The sequence below is a fragment of the Oryzias latipes genome, chromosome 9 (assembly GCF_053564925.1).
Source record: "Oryzias latipes strain Hd-rR chromosome 9, Olatipes_Hd-rR_3.1".
Classification (NCBI taxonomy): Eukaryota; Metazoa; Chordata; class Actinopteri; order Beloniformes; family Adrianichthyidae; genus Oryzias; species Oryzias latipes.
Window position 1 is genome coordinate 1,497,261 of NC_136245.1, and position 14,311 is coordinate 1,511,571.

Here is a 14,311-nt window from a genome sequence, read left to right on the forward strand (position 1 = left end):
GTCAAATTGGAAAAAAAAAATAGAGGAATATGTCAGTTGATGTGGGGGACAATACAAACAGATTTGAAATCTATTTTTATGTTTGAATGAGGCTCATTTCTGAGCTCTGGACGAGTCAGGTCCTGGAGGGAGTTTGCCCCACTCTGTCGTTCATTTCTGCACAGCTCTCTGCAGGTGTGAAGCAGCTGCTGTGAGGTCTGATCTTTGTTGTCTGAACTGGATTGTCACATGACTGTCCTCACGCCGTGGTTTACTGACCACTACTTATAAGACATTAACAAGCATGAGTAATGTGGCATTAAGCTGCTTATAAAGACATTTATTAGCATGTCTTTTAAGTAGTTTATTAAGGAATATGTTAACGTATTTATAAACAGCTTATTTAAACTTGTAATTCAGTTGTAAGACATTTACAAATGGTAATTTATGTAACTATAAGCAGCTTACTAAAACAGTACTAGTGCTCGTTAATGTCTTCTAAATAGTTGGACTCTTCTTATAAAGCGATACCAGACCATCCGGCCCCTTCGCCTCCTTCATCGCTGATCTGAACACGTTTCACCTTCCAGACTTGCTTCATTTTAGTTCTGTGCTTTTCACTGCTATGTTAAAAAAAAAGGTCAAATGCCATTTGAGCTTCGTGTCATGGCTCTGAATTATTTGTGTGTGAGTGAGGTTTTGTTTGAAAGCCTGTGAACACCTGTTATGTTCTGCACAGGGGGAATAAAGGCAAAGACATCAGCACCATCAAGTCACTGAGGGTTCTCCGGGTTCTCAGGCCTCTCAAGACAATCAAACGTCTTCCTAAACTTAAGGTTCTGCTGCACTCATCTTCATGGTTGATGTCATTGTGTTTACTGGGGATTGTGTTGTGCAGCTTCCAGAACTGAATGCATGAACTTTGTGGACATAAAGGTGAAAAAAACGGTTGTGGTTTGATGCTTGGCGTGTGTTTTCTGTGTCTTCAGGCGGTGTTTGACTGCGTGGTCAACTCTCTGAAGAACGTGCTGAACATCCTCATTGTTTACATCCTCTTCATGTTCATTTTTGCTGTTATTGCGGTTCAGCTCTTCAAGGGAAAATTCTTCTATTGCACGGATGAGTCGAAAGGCCTGGAGAAGGACTGCAAGTTGGTTTAAACCCCCCAACACTGACACGTCTTCTGCAGAGCTTTTGTCATTGCAGCGTTTTAGACCCTGGCTAGTTCTTGCTTAACCCCACCCGCCTCCTCGTGTCTTCCAGAGGACAGTTCTTGGACTACGACAAAGACGAGGTGGCAGCCATGCCCAGAGAGTGGAAGAAGTACGAGTTTCATTACGACAACGTACTGTGGGCTTTCCTGACCCTCTTCACCGTCTCCACGGGGGAAGGCTGGCCAACGTAAGCGGCATTAGCTGAGTGCCTCTGCAAACGTGGATGTTTTATTCAGAACTCTGCTGTGGCTTCTCTGGAAAGGCTGAAACCGGTCGTGAGTGAAGAATCTCTAAGAAAATGCTCTTCAGGATGATAGTAAATGCTAAAAAACACCTGCAATCTATCCATCTACATACTTTTAAACTCTGATTTAACAAAAAAACCCTGAAGTTTTGTAGAATCAGGGGCAAAGCTATGGGGGGGCAAGGAGGGGCCGCTGCATCGCAGTGAAAAGTGCCCCCCCCCCATAAGTACACACACAATTTTTGAGTCAAACTTTGTATCATTATTGACAAAAATTAAGAAATCTCCAATACAAATTTCTTTAAGCTTTGCAAAAATGATAAATATTATTGACCCTGTCATTAGTAATGGCCTTCCACTCTGGTGTTTTTGTTTTGCCACCGTTCCAGTGTTCTGCCCCCCCCCCCCCCCCCCCCCCCCCCCCCTCAAGAAAAGGTTTCAGCTCTGCCACTGCATAAAATTATTATGGACGTTTACTTTGTGCAATAATGGTCGCACCAGACGTGTCAGATGCTCTACTAGGCATTTGTGAGCAAAAGCTCCTGCTTTGTTGACTACAGTGAGAAGCTGAGTGTCCTTATGGGATAATGTGTTTGACAAACTGGACATGGCGATAAGTCAGTACAAATGTCTGTACTCGTCACCAAAGCCCCAATATCATGAAGACAAATAGTTTGGTAAAACCCAATTAACCCGGCTTCACCGTCATTTCTCTGTGCAGCGTTCTCAAGCACTCTGTGGACGCCACCTTTGAAGACCAGGGTCCCAGTCCGGGCTACCGCATAGAGATGTCCATATTCTATGTGGTTTACTTTGTAGTCTTCCCTTTCTTCTTCGTCAACATCTTTGTGGCTTTGATCATCATCACCTTTCAAGAGCAGGGAGACAAAGCTCTGTCCGAGTGCAGCTTGGAGAAAAACGAGGTAATACGCTTTGCTGTGCAGACAACACCTGCAGAACACCAACCTCTGCAGGGGTCCCACTGTGAATACAGAGCATCAAAGTCGACAACAGCCAGCACAAATTTGCTGCCTAAATGGTTTGTAATTATAAAGCTATTTCCTACTTTGATTAATGCTATGGTCACATGTACAACTGCCACCTCGCCATGGGGAGGCATCGACAGAATAGCCGCCTTTTTTCTTTTTTTTTTGATCAGTCGGGCAAGAAATAGGCTATTTTGAAATGGGGCAAAAGCTGGGCAGCCACAGGAGAGCTCTGATTGGACGATGTGTAAATGTCTTCAGACAGCGGCCTGCATGTCAAATGCCACCGGCCGGCGGCCACCCGGTAGCTTGGGGCAATGTTCTCTACGCGCTTGCACAATCGCTCACTTTGCAAACATTCTCATCGCACAGCCTGTCCACAACCTGTGCGCTGGTTGTGGCAGGGGCACAGGGGGTGGCTGGAGGGTGGCAGTCTGAAACTGGCCGAGCATCAGAGGTTTTTTGGGGAACTCGGGTGCCCTTGTATCAGTTAATTATTGCGCTGCTGCCTTCTTGCCCCTGCGCGACTTCCTACCCGAAGTCGAATTGTCCGGTCTCCATTTAATTTGTACTTTTTCTTAAAATCTCGGCTGCCGCCGAGCGGCATGTAAAGATGCGACTGCCGCCTCCCCTTTATAAATGCCACCGCGTGGCCGACTTTGTTGAAAAACTGGCATTTAGGTTGCCGTGCTGTGGCATTTTGGCATTTTGTGACCGTAGCCTGAGGCCCAAAGTGTTTTGTAGTCACAGTCCCATTCATCCAGGCACACACACTCATGGCGGATGTTTTCAATGCCCAAGGGCACTTTGACACATGGGCAGGCAAGGAGGGAACTGAACTTGTAACCACCCAATAAGAGGCTGACCGCTCTGCCTCTGCGGCACAGCCACATCACCAGAAACTTGGAGAAGCTTTCTCTGCTGCAGATGTAACAAAGTGTTCATGAGATGTACCTACACACACACACACACGTGTTGGTCTTGTTTGCACACACCCAGGTGTGTCATGGTTCCACACACATACCTCAGGGTTTGGCACTGCCGGTTGTGACCATGTTTAGGTCCATGCTGTTGTTGGTGTATGTCGCTCACACACAGATTTCATCTGACTGTTGTTAACTTTGGTGCCTAACCAAACTACTGCATGCTTAGCTGATTAACGTGTCAGATGCTTTGCTTTAGAGAACGTAAAACATCCCAACTTGATCACATTTGAAATATGTTAGGATAGAAGAAGACTGGTAATAATGAGAGCCTGGAGGTTTTTATGATTAGTAATGAGAGAAACAAAAGGCTGACCAGAAGATCTCCAGTGGCTCACAGATCACTGATCCACCGCAGCAGCTCATGCAAACCAAACAGACTGTGTTCAGAGACTGTGTGTGATCTGTGGAATCTGAACTGAAGAGCAGAAAACAGACATTTCAACACCAATGTTAAACACAATGTGTTGCTTTTACTTTAGAGCAATGGTTGTTTGCAAAGCTAAGACCCAGCTGACAGGAAGTGTTTGTTGTTTCCTCATGTCTGTGTTTCCTTGCAGAGGGCGTGCATTGACTTTGCTATCAATGCCAAGCCTTTGACGCGCTACATGCCTGAGAATGTCCAGTCCTTCCAGTACAGGATGTGGAAGTTTGTCGTCTCAGCTCCATTTGAATATTCCATCATGATCATGATTGCTCTCAACACCGTGGTTCTCATGATGAAGGTAAGAACACGCATAGGGTCAGTGATGCAGGTGACAGCAAAAAACCATCTGCATTTAAGTGACAGCATATTAACCCAATCCATGTTTTGTGTCTTTTCTTTATTGTTATTGTAAAAAGTTAGGAAAAAAGCAACATACAGAAAACAAAATAACAATTGCACAGTGAGAACTCTGAGCCTTTACATTTTTCACTCTGTGTCATTGCTGGTTTCTAAAATCTATAGTGATATTCATGCCACCACCTTGAACACAAAACCTTCTAAGATGCAAATGAAAATATTAAATATTTGCTTTCAATTTTTTTTTTGCTTTCAAAAACTTTTTTTTCAAATGTTTTTCTTGCTTTGAATTTATTTTTTTTGCTTTCAAACTTTTTAGTTGTTGCTCTCAGCTGTGTTTAGTGAAACTGAATGTACTTGCTCAGGAAAGACACACAGCTGTGTAAAGGAACAGCTGTGTGTCTTAAGGAACTGCCTGCTCCTTTTCTCCAGTTCCACGGAGCTCCAGACTTCTATGAAGTGATGCTGAAGAACCTCAACATTGTCTTCACCACTCTGTTCTCTCTGGAGTGCATCCTGAAGATCATTGCCTTTGGTCCTCTGGTGGGTGCAGACACGGACCGCTGCTGAACGTCCTGAAGATACGCAGCAGCTGACGATGTCCTCCTGCTTTTTTCCAGAGCTACCTGAAGGATGCATGGAATGTCTTTGACTTTGTGACAGTTTTGGGAAGCATCACAGACATCTTGGTCTCTGAAATCAATGTAAGAGCGCCCCCTGCCTGTGCCTGCCACACAGTACTCACACCACACTGCTGTCAGGTTAGGTACTGGATATAGAGCAGCAACTCCAAGTCTCCAGGGCCGCATTCCCGCATGTTTTCCAACATACCCTGCTCTTGCATGTTCTTAGTGGCTGAGCACACCTGAGCCAGGTAATCAGTCATGAGTAGGGCTTGGATATCTGGACATCATGCAGACAGACCGGCCTTGGAAGCCCTGGAGTTGCCCCGATTTGCAGGAATTCCAAGAGCCTCGTGAACCTGCAGTGGTTGTCTTCCTCCTGGTTCACTCGCTCTGCTCATGAGCGCATTGACAATTTATATGTGTGTATCTGTTCACATTGTGTAGTGTGTGTTGATGTTCTCCTTTCTTCTCTCCTCCACCTCTTCCTTTTTATTTCTGTCTCTCTTTCTGCTGCCCCCCCCATAAACACACCTCCAACATTCACTTGTCGTTCTGACCCGCTGTGAAACGTGACCAGACTACGGTGAGTGAACGTCTGCATCTTTGGCAGATCAGGACGGATTGTTACTGTGACATTTCACAACAAAGTATTGAACCGACAAGCCTCTGAAAGACAGCAGATAGCAAAGGGACAGGATCCAAGTTTTATTAGCTGTCAGGAGTGTATAATAATGTGAATATTATTAGGTTTTGTTAAAATGGACCAGAATCCCTTTAACACATTGGACCAAGTGTTCAAGTGTGAACACACTCTGGTCTGGACTAAGTAGGTGGACCGAGAGCTGTCTGAAGAGGGTTCATCCGTTTTTTGTTGGTTGTCATTGAGCTCCTGTGCATAAGGCTGTGGTGGTCAGCCGTGAACCACGGACCACGTGAACCTCCTGACGTCCGGTAGACATAGACATAACAGCCACTGGGATATAGACACATGTTTTCCGTGGTTAGCCGGCATCATTTCGGCGCTGTTACAATCAAGAAAATGAGCAAAACATGTTCAAACAGCTGTTCCTAAAGTTCAAAAGGATTGTCACTAATTTGTAACTGCATCTACATAATACATTTTTTAAGAGTGTAGCACCAAAAACCTCAGAGACTGGTTTTGCGGTCCCTGTCCTCTTGATTTCTGGTCAATAAATGCAGCGGTTGTCACACACATGCTTCTGGTTTTGCAAAATCAGAATCAGACCAGTAAACCAAGAATTTCAAATCTGCACTCAATCCAGATCAAAGACCAGGATCTACAGAAATCTAGAAATGTGAAAAGAAAATGTTCATAAAACTGAGCAGCAACATTTTTATGCTGTACTTTCTAGAGGTGTAGCGATTCATCCATGAATCCGTTTGTTTTCATACGATCCAACCAGGTCAAACTGTCTGACCCAAGATTTTCATCAAATCAACCTAATAAAATCATTTCCAAATGAAACAAATCAATATTGATCTTTGAAAATACCATGTGAATTGAGGTACAGTAGTTACATTTCACTATAACCGACCAATCACAGCGGACAACACACATGTGATGTCATGAACACGGATCAGTCCATCATTCCAGTCCAATGTGTGGACAGACTTTGAATAAAGTCATGTGACCATCCAGTGTCTAGAATGTTCTAAGAATGTTCCCTTTGGATTCTTTGGATGTGGAAAAACAACAGTGGTGAACTTTAGGAAACTAACATGTGAATGGATTTGACATTCATTCTAGTTTACTTGTTGGTTTGGACACAGATTTCATTTAACTTGATGATCTGGAAGAAATCCAGGAATCTGGAAAACTGTTCAGTAGCAGGAATTTCTGTCTGGATGAAGATGATCTGGATCCACTTTAGGGCAGAGGATCAGATCCAATCAGATCGTTCAGAATAAACCAACACAGAGTATAAAGCGGATCAGAAACCCCAGATTATGATGTGAATCAAATCATTTGAACAAATCGTTACACGACTAGTAATTCTCTTCATCTGACATCAAATGGACTTCATAATTATGTGAACTTTCATGAAGTGTAAGTAAAATTCCACCACAACCAGCGTTTGATGATTGGATGAGACAGACAGGATCACAGCGTTTTGGGACGTGAGGTTTAGATTACTGATCACAGACGCTGCATTTTGTGCAGAATTTGTCCATAGATCAAACCTGGAACCGACTGACTCAACCAGTTGTGCACAAAGACCGCGATCACATGTTTTGGGGGTGGGGCTTCCAACCCCTCTGAGGACGTTTTTGCGGCTGTGTTCAGCGATCTGAAGTGGTTGGTTGGATGATGTCTCATTTGTTTCTAACAGGACAGGCTTCTGAATTTGAGCTTCCTGAGGCTTTTTCGAGCAGCTCGACTCATTAAGCTGCTGAGGCAAGGCTACACCATCCGCATCCTGCTGTGGACATTCGTCCAGTCGTTCAAGGTGGGGTCACCTGTGTCTAGACGCCCCCACATGCTGCATTTGGACAAACTCTGAGCAGCCAATAGACCTTCTTACTCGGCTATACAGTTTGTGGATTATTGTGTTTTGGTCTCCTTTTGTTTGCTAGGCCTTGCCTTATGTTTGCCTGCTCATCGCTATGCTGTTCTTCATCTACGCCATCATCGGGATGCAGGTGAGCATCAGTCCAAAGCCAAATACCATTTATTGGTGAGACATTTGACATGAGTGGCGTCTCTGCTGTAGGTGTTTGGAAACATTGAGCTGAATGAGGACACGGCCATCAACCATCACAACAACTTCCGCACCTTTCTCCAGGCTCTCATGCTGCTCTTCAGGTTCTCCTGTTGGTCTTTTTCGCGTCGCTTCACCCCAGAACTTAGTTCAGCTTCAGCGGAGGAAACAACCAAAATCCTAAAGATTTTTACAACCATCCACTCCAACACCTGCCGGAGGAAACTTCAGAAAGACGTGCATGAAAAATAGGAGCAAGCTGGCATAAAAATGACACTTTTTTAATATGAAAATGACTTTGATGTCGGTAGTTACTCACAGGTGGTCTACAGGATGGTGTCAAACATAGAAACACCAGAAACAGGAAGCTTTTCCAGGAAAAGTCATGGTCTTAGAGTCATATTTTTGCAGCAATGACCCATTTTCAAAAATGGAGAGACATGAAAACAAATGGAGGGGTGTTCTGATTGCATGTGTTCACTCCAGCATAAAAAACCTATCAGGTTGGAGTCTCAGGGGCCGTGTGGTTTTGTGCTGCTGAGGCTGAGATGTGGGATTAGACCCAGCTGTTTGTGTGTTTTCAGTCTGTTTGTGTCTTTGTCCACGTCAGGAGTGCCACCGGGGAGGCGTGGCATGAGATCATGCTGTCCTGTTTGAGTCAGCGAGCCTGCGACGAGCGAGCAGGGACCGCTTTCAAAGAGTGCGGCAGCGATTTTGCCTACTTCTACTTTGTCTCCTTCATCTTCCTGTGTTCCTTTCTGGTCAGTACTGAAACAGCCAAAGTAGCTGTCATGTCTGACAAAACATTTGATCGTTTCACTTTCATGTAGATTTTTACACATTTGCATTCAGTTAAAGTTAATTTCCATATTCCGAAAGATGCAGCTTTATCCAAAACCTACGGCCAATGGTTTTTTGTGCTGCTATCATTTGGATGTTATTTGACGACTGAGCTGTGATTCCCCTCAGTCGTATGTGGATCTGGCCCGTGCCGCAGTTGGACTGAACATGAGGGATCCATGGAAACGTGGAAACTTCTCCATCCGAGTCGGAGCTCCTCCCATCTCCTGTTCTCTGTGTTTCAGATGCTGAACCTGTTTGTGGCCGTCATAATGGATAACTTTGAGTACCTGACCAGAGACTCCTCCATCCTGGGGCCTCATCACCTCGATGAGTTCATTCGGGTTTGGGCCGAGTATGACCCCGCTGCTTGGTATGTCCACACCTCTGCCTGTGCCCAAACGTAACACAGTAAACATGGAGGAGATCCTAACTGCCCCTGTCTCCCTGTTTATGTGGACTGAGCCGGGCCCCACATGCCCCGTGATCCCACTGATGTGTGACATTTGACCTGACGCTCTCCTGAATGTTTCTCTATTGATGTGCTTGTTCTTTTCCGCAGCGGACGGATATCCTATAAGGATATGTACAATTTGTTACGTGTTATCTCACCTCCCCTTGGCTTAGGGAAGAACTGCCCTAATAGGGTAGCATACAAGGTTTGCAAACACCAGACATTTATATTATCAAGATACTTTGTGCCTCAGTGCCAAGAGATTTTGACCGGAATGGCTGTGCACCAATAAAATCGCCTTTTCACTAGCACCCTCCCTCCAAACTGTTTGGCTTTGGTTGAAACTGCTGGTGAGGAAACAGAGCTTTCAAAGCCGTGGCATTGCCCCGGCATGCCGCTTGCCGTGCTGGCTTTCTTCCTATCTTTAAGGTGTAAACGACAGACACATTGTATGTCCCGTTCCTGGAGACTGTACTCTCAAACTCCTCCTAGAGGAAGTGTAAAGGCGTCCAGCCACGGAAAGCCAAGCGATGGAGCTCGGGCAGGCCTTGAAACCTTTGTCTCTTTGCAGCCTGGTTGAAGTAGCGGTTGGATGTCTGCAGCATGCTGGGGCAGACATTCTCATTACGATGCTGTCATTTCTCTTCATACTCATCAGCATCCTGAGTGCTGGATCCACCATCCAGTCATTGTTCGCCCTCCTTCTTCCTCCTTTGACCAGATCCACTCTGTGCCATCCCATGTTTCCCCTCGGGGGTCCTGAGCTCCACTGTGATGCATCCCTGTGCCCCCACTGTGGCCGAGGATGGCATCCGTCCTTCATCTCACACTGGGAAATCTAATAACAAAAGATTTCTGTTTCTCCTCTCCATTGTTCTCCCGTTGATTTCTTCCCTTTGCTCCCTTTCTCCTCCTCCTCCTCCTCCCCCTCCCCCCCATCCTTCTCTGTGTTCATTTGGTTTTTACTTGATTTCCAACCCTGTGAAGTGGCCGTATCAAGTACCACGATATGTATCAGATGCTGCTCCACCTGTCCCCACCCTTAGGTTTGGGAAAGAAATGTCCACCACGAGTCGCCTACAAGGTAGACCCTCCACCTTCTTTCATGTGCTCGGCTACCTTTCTCTCATTGGGTGAACTCAAGCCGGTGTTTTTGCTCTGAAGTGTTCCTTTTCTTTTGCTAGCTCCCCTCTGTGTTAGCCCCCTTACTAATGATGAAAAGCTGCGCTTGAAAAGAGCCAAAATTAGGCAAACGTCTGCATAGGAGTAAAGCAGCTCCTCTGTACTGTAGTTTGGATTTGACTGTGTGGAGCAGTGTGTTCCTGTGTGTGTGTGTATGCATGTGTGTGTGCAGGTTTACGGTTTGTTCAGCTTCTGCTGTCTTCTTGTAGGAAATGTTCTGTCTTTGTGTTCTCTGTGGGTCTGCCTTCTGCATCCATTCCTTCTCACATCTCATCACAGTAAATCAGTCACTGGAAAGCATTTGTGTGTGTGTGTGGGTGCGTTAGTGTGGGGGGTTCATGCATTGTCCTAAAAGCCTTGCGATCCACATAAACACATGTCAGTTCAGCGGGTCACCCAGTGAGGATTCAATTCAATTTATTTATGTGCCCAAAATCACAACAACAGTCGTCTCAATGGGCTTCGTAGCGGTAACTGTATAGTAAACATGAAATCATAAAGTCATAGAATTCAATAGGTAAAGACTAAACTAAACAGACAAAGTAAACTGGCATCTCTGCCCTTAGACCCCCCTTCTCTGTACAGAAAAACCTCAGGGGTGTCCAAATGAAGGAGGGATCCTCCCCCAGGACGGACAGGCCATGTACCAGAACTCTTAGAGAGAATTAACTTATCTAACTCTACAACTACATATTTAAAGTCCAGCAAATGATCTTCATCCAGATGAGTGGGGGGACGGCTGGGGGCTCCAGACGAGCCAGAAGGGGGGGGGTCCACGACCAGAGAAGAAAACTACAGTTCAAATGCACAGGGATCTCAGTCCAATCTTTGTCTTCTTTAGCGGTGTTGTGGCTCACATTAAGACTGATTCCCAGGTTTAGGGACTGAAATGAATCCATGACTCAATATGGAAAACATTGTTTAGTTTACAGTTTTCAAAGTTGTGGGAGACTAAAATTTCCTCCCATTACTTTAAGCTTCAGCATCCTAACATTATGCAGAACCCCCTCCTCCCACAAAGGACCCTCAAGCTGCCATACAAAACCTTTTCCCATCTAAATAACTCAGATTGTCAAACACATTCCATCAGTTTGGATTAGAAATATCGATATTTAAGATATCTTATGTAGAAATCAGTCATTTCTGGCTGACGGCTTTTTTCAATGCATAAGTGGGAATTTTGAATTATTGAAATTTATATTGACATTTTTTAAAGAAGAATAAGTAATGAGGCTTTTTGCTCGTAAGGTTTTTTTTTATTAAACGTATTTCTAAATTTGAATTAATCTTTTTTAATTCTTAAGGTTCTTAGATGTACTGAATAAGATGATAAAAGCACTAAAGATGTAATTAGCCTTTAGTTATTCATGATGCAGGCTTAGTGTTGTTAGATGTAATGTCATTGTTAGGAAGGGAGAAGAAGATGAAATATAAAAAAAAGACCCAGACTGGAGCTGCTTTGAATGAGCTGTTAGGAGCTGAACAACAACCACAAGAGAGGAGCCGTCAGAAGACAATGTTCAACAAAACAACAAACTTTCCACAACTAAACAAAACGGGTATGCTCCTCCACGCCAAAGAGGACAGGAGCTAAACGTTGGCGTTCTCCCACTCTGAGACCACCAGAGAGGGCGGAACAACAGCTGCAGACTCTGCAGGGCAATGGCCGTCTTTCCATCAGTCCATGTATTTTCTGTAGGGGATTGGCAGCTTTGGAGGCTGAACTGAGAACATTCCAGCACAGTCATGCGATGAATAAAACAAGGGAGCTTCTCAGCCTGTAAGGACCCGTCAAGTGTCAGTGGCGCCGACAGCAGTAGGACAAGCTGGAAGCTGGCGTCTTTGCGTGTTAGCGTGGGCAGGCTGCAGATCTCTGCACGCAAGAGCGTGGCTCTTTCCGCAGCTTCCAGCGCCATCTGAGCCAAGAAACCTGCAGAAGGACGAGGCTGGTGGAGTCTGAGTCTTCAAGGAAGCTTCTGCACCTAAGCAGGGCCACAGAGAATTTAATGCTGAGTTAACAGAAAACACTTCATGTCAAGCAGCTGCTGTGACTGGTTTCTTTGAAGACATTTTAAAGCCGTTTTAAATTAGTGGTCGTCTGTTTGTTTCTTTTACTTCATTATTTCAGAGGCTAATGTTAACTCCTGTATTCCCTTTTATGCACTCTGTCCCGACCTGTTGATACATTTCACAGCCCCCGAAGTACTTTTTGGCTTGGCTGTATTTCATTGAGGTTTTCAGCTTCCTGACGAGGTTTTTCATACAACATAACAAACAGACAGCGAGCCTCATTCACAGAACCTCAAACACTGGGAGCTGAACAAAGCTGATAAGTTGGAAATGTGTAAAGCTGCAAGCTGATGAGAAATCCGTTTTTAATTCCACTGTGGCAAACATCATCACTACAATTGCCTTTGTTACAAGTTCAACCTGGAGATCTCCTCCTAATTGGTCGTTTTAATTATTGTGTTTGGGGAACTAGGGCTGCACTGTGGTGTAGTGGTTAGCTCTTTCACCGTAGAATACTTGGTTTGAACCCCGGCTGGGACCTTTCAGTGTGGAGTTTGCATGTTCCCCCCTGTGCCGGTCACTCCGGCTTTCTCCCACTGTCCAAAAACATGCTTCCTAGGTTCTGTGATTATTCTTAATTGCCCCTCAGTGTGATCAGATGACCCTGCAAGAGTCCTGCGACTTGTCCACGGTTCACCCTGCCTTTGCCCAACAGTGTCCGGGAAAGGCTCCGGCAACCCCCCCACCCTGAAAGAGATGCAGCCAGTTAAGAGGATGGATGGAGTTTGTGAAACTGTTTTACCACGTCTTTCCAACCGAGGAGCAAAAGTTGACCATTAGGTGCTTTAGAACCCTCAACTACAACAGCTGGAGTGAAACATGTTGCACACGCTAGAAGACTGAACAAAGGATGCCAGTTTCCTGATTCTCAAAGAAATGTCAGATGCCTTTGTACATAATGCATAGCTGACCATTGTGTGATTGGGAGCACATATATGTGTGTGTGGCGATGAGTACTTGCATGTGTGGATGTGGTGTCCGTGTTTGGGTGTGTGTGTCCACATGTGGCGCCCTCAGCTCTCCATCCTCGCCTCATTCTGACTCTGGTCTCTTCCTCTGCACCGCTCCGTCCGCTCATGAATGTGAACGCTTTTGTGTTCAGGGGGAGCTCAACTCTTACAGCAACAAAGTTCCAGCACAATGTGTGACTCTAGCGGTGCCATTAGTCCTTTGAGAAGCTACATTTCGGTCTTCTGGCTAAGGCTCCCCATGCGTGCTGCTATGGAAACCCCACATGCACAGTGAGCAAAGCAAAGCCACCAGCCTCAACTCCAGGTTGAGGATTTCTTCCAACAACAGAGTCGAGCTCCTGCGACTGTCTCAGGCACCTTCATGGTTATGCGTACCATGCCTCCTCTCACCTTTTTTTCAGTCCGTGTCAGTCTTGCACCAGTGCACTTTGACATGCTTAACACAGTGGATACTGTAGCTGGTAGCAGTGAATGTGGTTGTCTAGTTTGTTTGCTTGTATCTGGGGAGAAAACTTTTTGTGTGCTTAAAGAAGAGTCATCCGCATTTTTATTTAATATGGCCTCAAGGTTTTGCACCAAAATCAGGTGGTAAACAAACAAAAAAAACACCCTGAGGGACGTTATCCCACAGCAGCACACAGATTGATTTCTCTGTTTGTATGTTTGGATCAGAAAGTTTGATCAGCGCTTAACCAAACCTCCGTTCTCCTCAGCGCCTCGTCAAGATGAACATGCCCATCGCTGACGACAACACGGTTCACTTCACCTCCACCCTGATGGCCCTGATCCGCACGGCGCTGGAGATCAAACTGGCCTCAGGTTGGTGAAGAAATGTCCTCAGAGGGAACAAACGTCCTCACATGATAGGGTTAAAGCTCTTTTACCACACTACTGCTGGGGAAAAAAAAACATTCCAAGTTATTCTGAAAATTGGACATAAGTGTCAAAAAGATCCAATTCTTTGTTTTTCAATGAAACCCATGGATGATGTTGTGTTCTTTGAATCACTGGCTTCAATAATTAGTTTACAGGTGAGTTCTATTAAAGTAGAAACTACTACAGAAGGACGCTCCACATTATTATGCAGACCAACATTTCCCAGCAGTGAGGGAGGAAAAAGGATCTCTGCTGCTGAAATCCTGAAATACTTGAACAAGGTCTGGAAACTTTGGATAATTCAGGAAAACTTTAGCGTGATCATCGTACTATGAAGAGATCTGTGGCTGATTCAGAGACACACGGTTGGTGCAGATGAAGG

At 45.1% G+C, this 14,311-nt stretch overlaps 1 protein-coding gene across 13 annotated transcripts in view; it reads left to right on the forward strand.

Annotated features, from left to right (window-relative positions):
• cacna1ba (calcium channel, voltage-dependent, N type, alpha 1B subunit, a) overlaps positions 1-14,311 on the forward strand; it is a 115,671-nt gene that overhangs the window by 87,538 nt on the left and 13,822 nt on the right. For 9 of the 13 annotated variants that reach the window (XM_078952391.1, XM_078952402.1, XM_078952393.1 and 6 more), the window contains 14 exons: positions 719-815; positions 969-1,129; positions 1,243-1,380; positions 2,159-2,360; positions 3,967-4,131; positions 4,623-4,733; positions 4,811-4,894; positions 7,168-7,284; positions 7,412-7,477; positions 7,549-7,640; positions 8,147-8,297; positions 8,622-8,749; positions 9,818-9,914; positions 13,767-13,872. In XM_078952391.1, the coding sequence (XP_078808517.1) occupies positions 719-815; positions 969-1,129; positions 1,243-1,380; positions 2,159-2,360; positions 3,967-4,131; positions 4,623-4,733; positions 4,811-4,894; positions 7,168-7,284; positions 7,412-7,477; positions 7,549-7,640; positions 8,147-8,297; positions 8,622-8,749; positions 9,818-9,914; positions 13,767-13,872 (1,715 nt within the window). Of the gene's footprint in view, positions 1-718; positions 816-968; positions 1,130-1,242; positions 1,381-2,158; positions 2,361-3,966; positions 4,132-4,622; positions 4,734-4,810; positions 4,895-7,167; positions 7,285-7,411; positions 7,478-7,548; positions 7,641-8,146; positions 8,298-8,621; positions 8,750-8,938; positions 9,036-9,817; positions 9,915-13,766; positions 13,873-14,311 lie in introns of all 13 variants that reach the window. The other 4 variants (XM_078952392.1, XM_078952395.1, XM_078952403.1 and 1 more) reach the window with 2 other exon arrangements.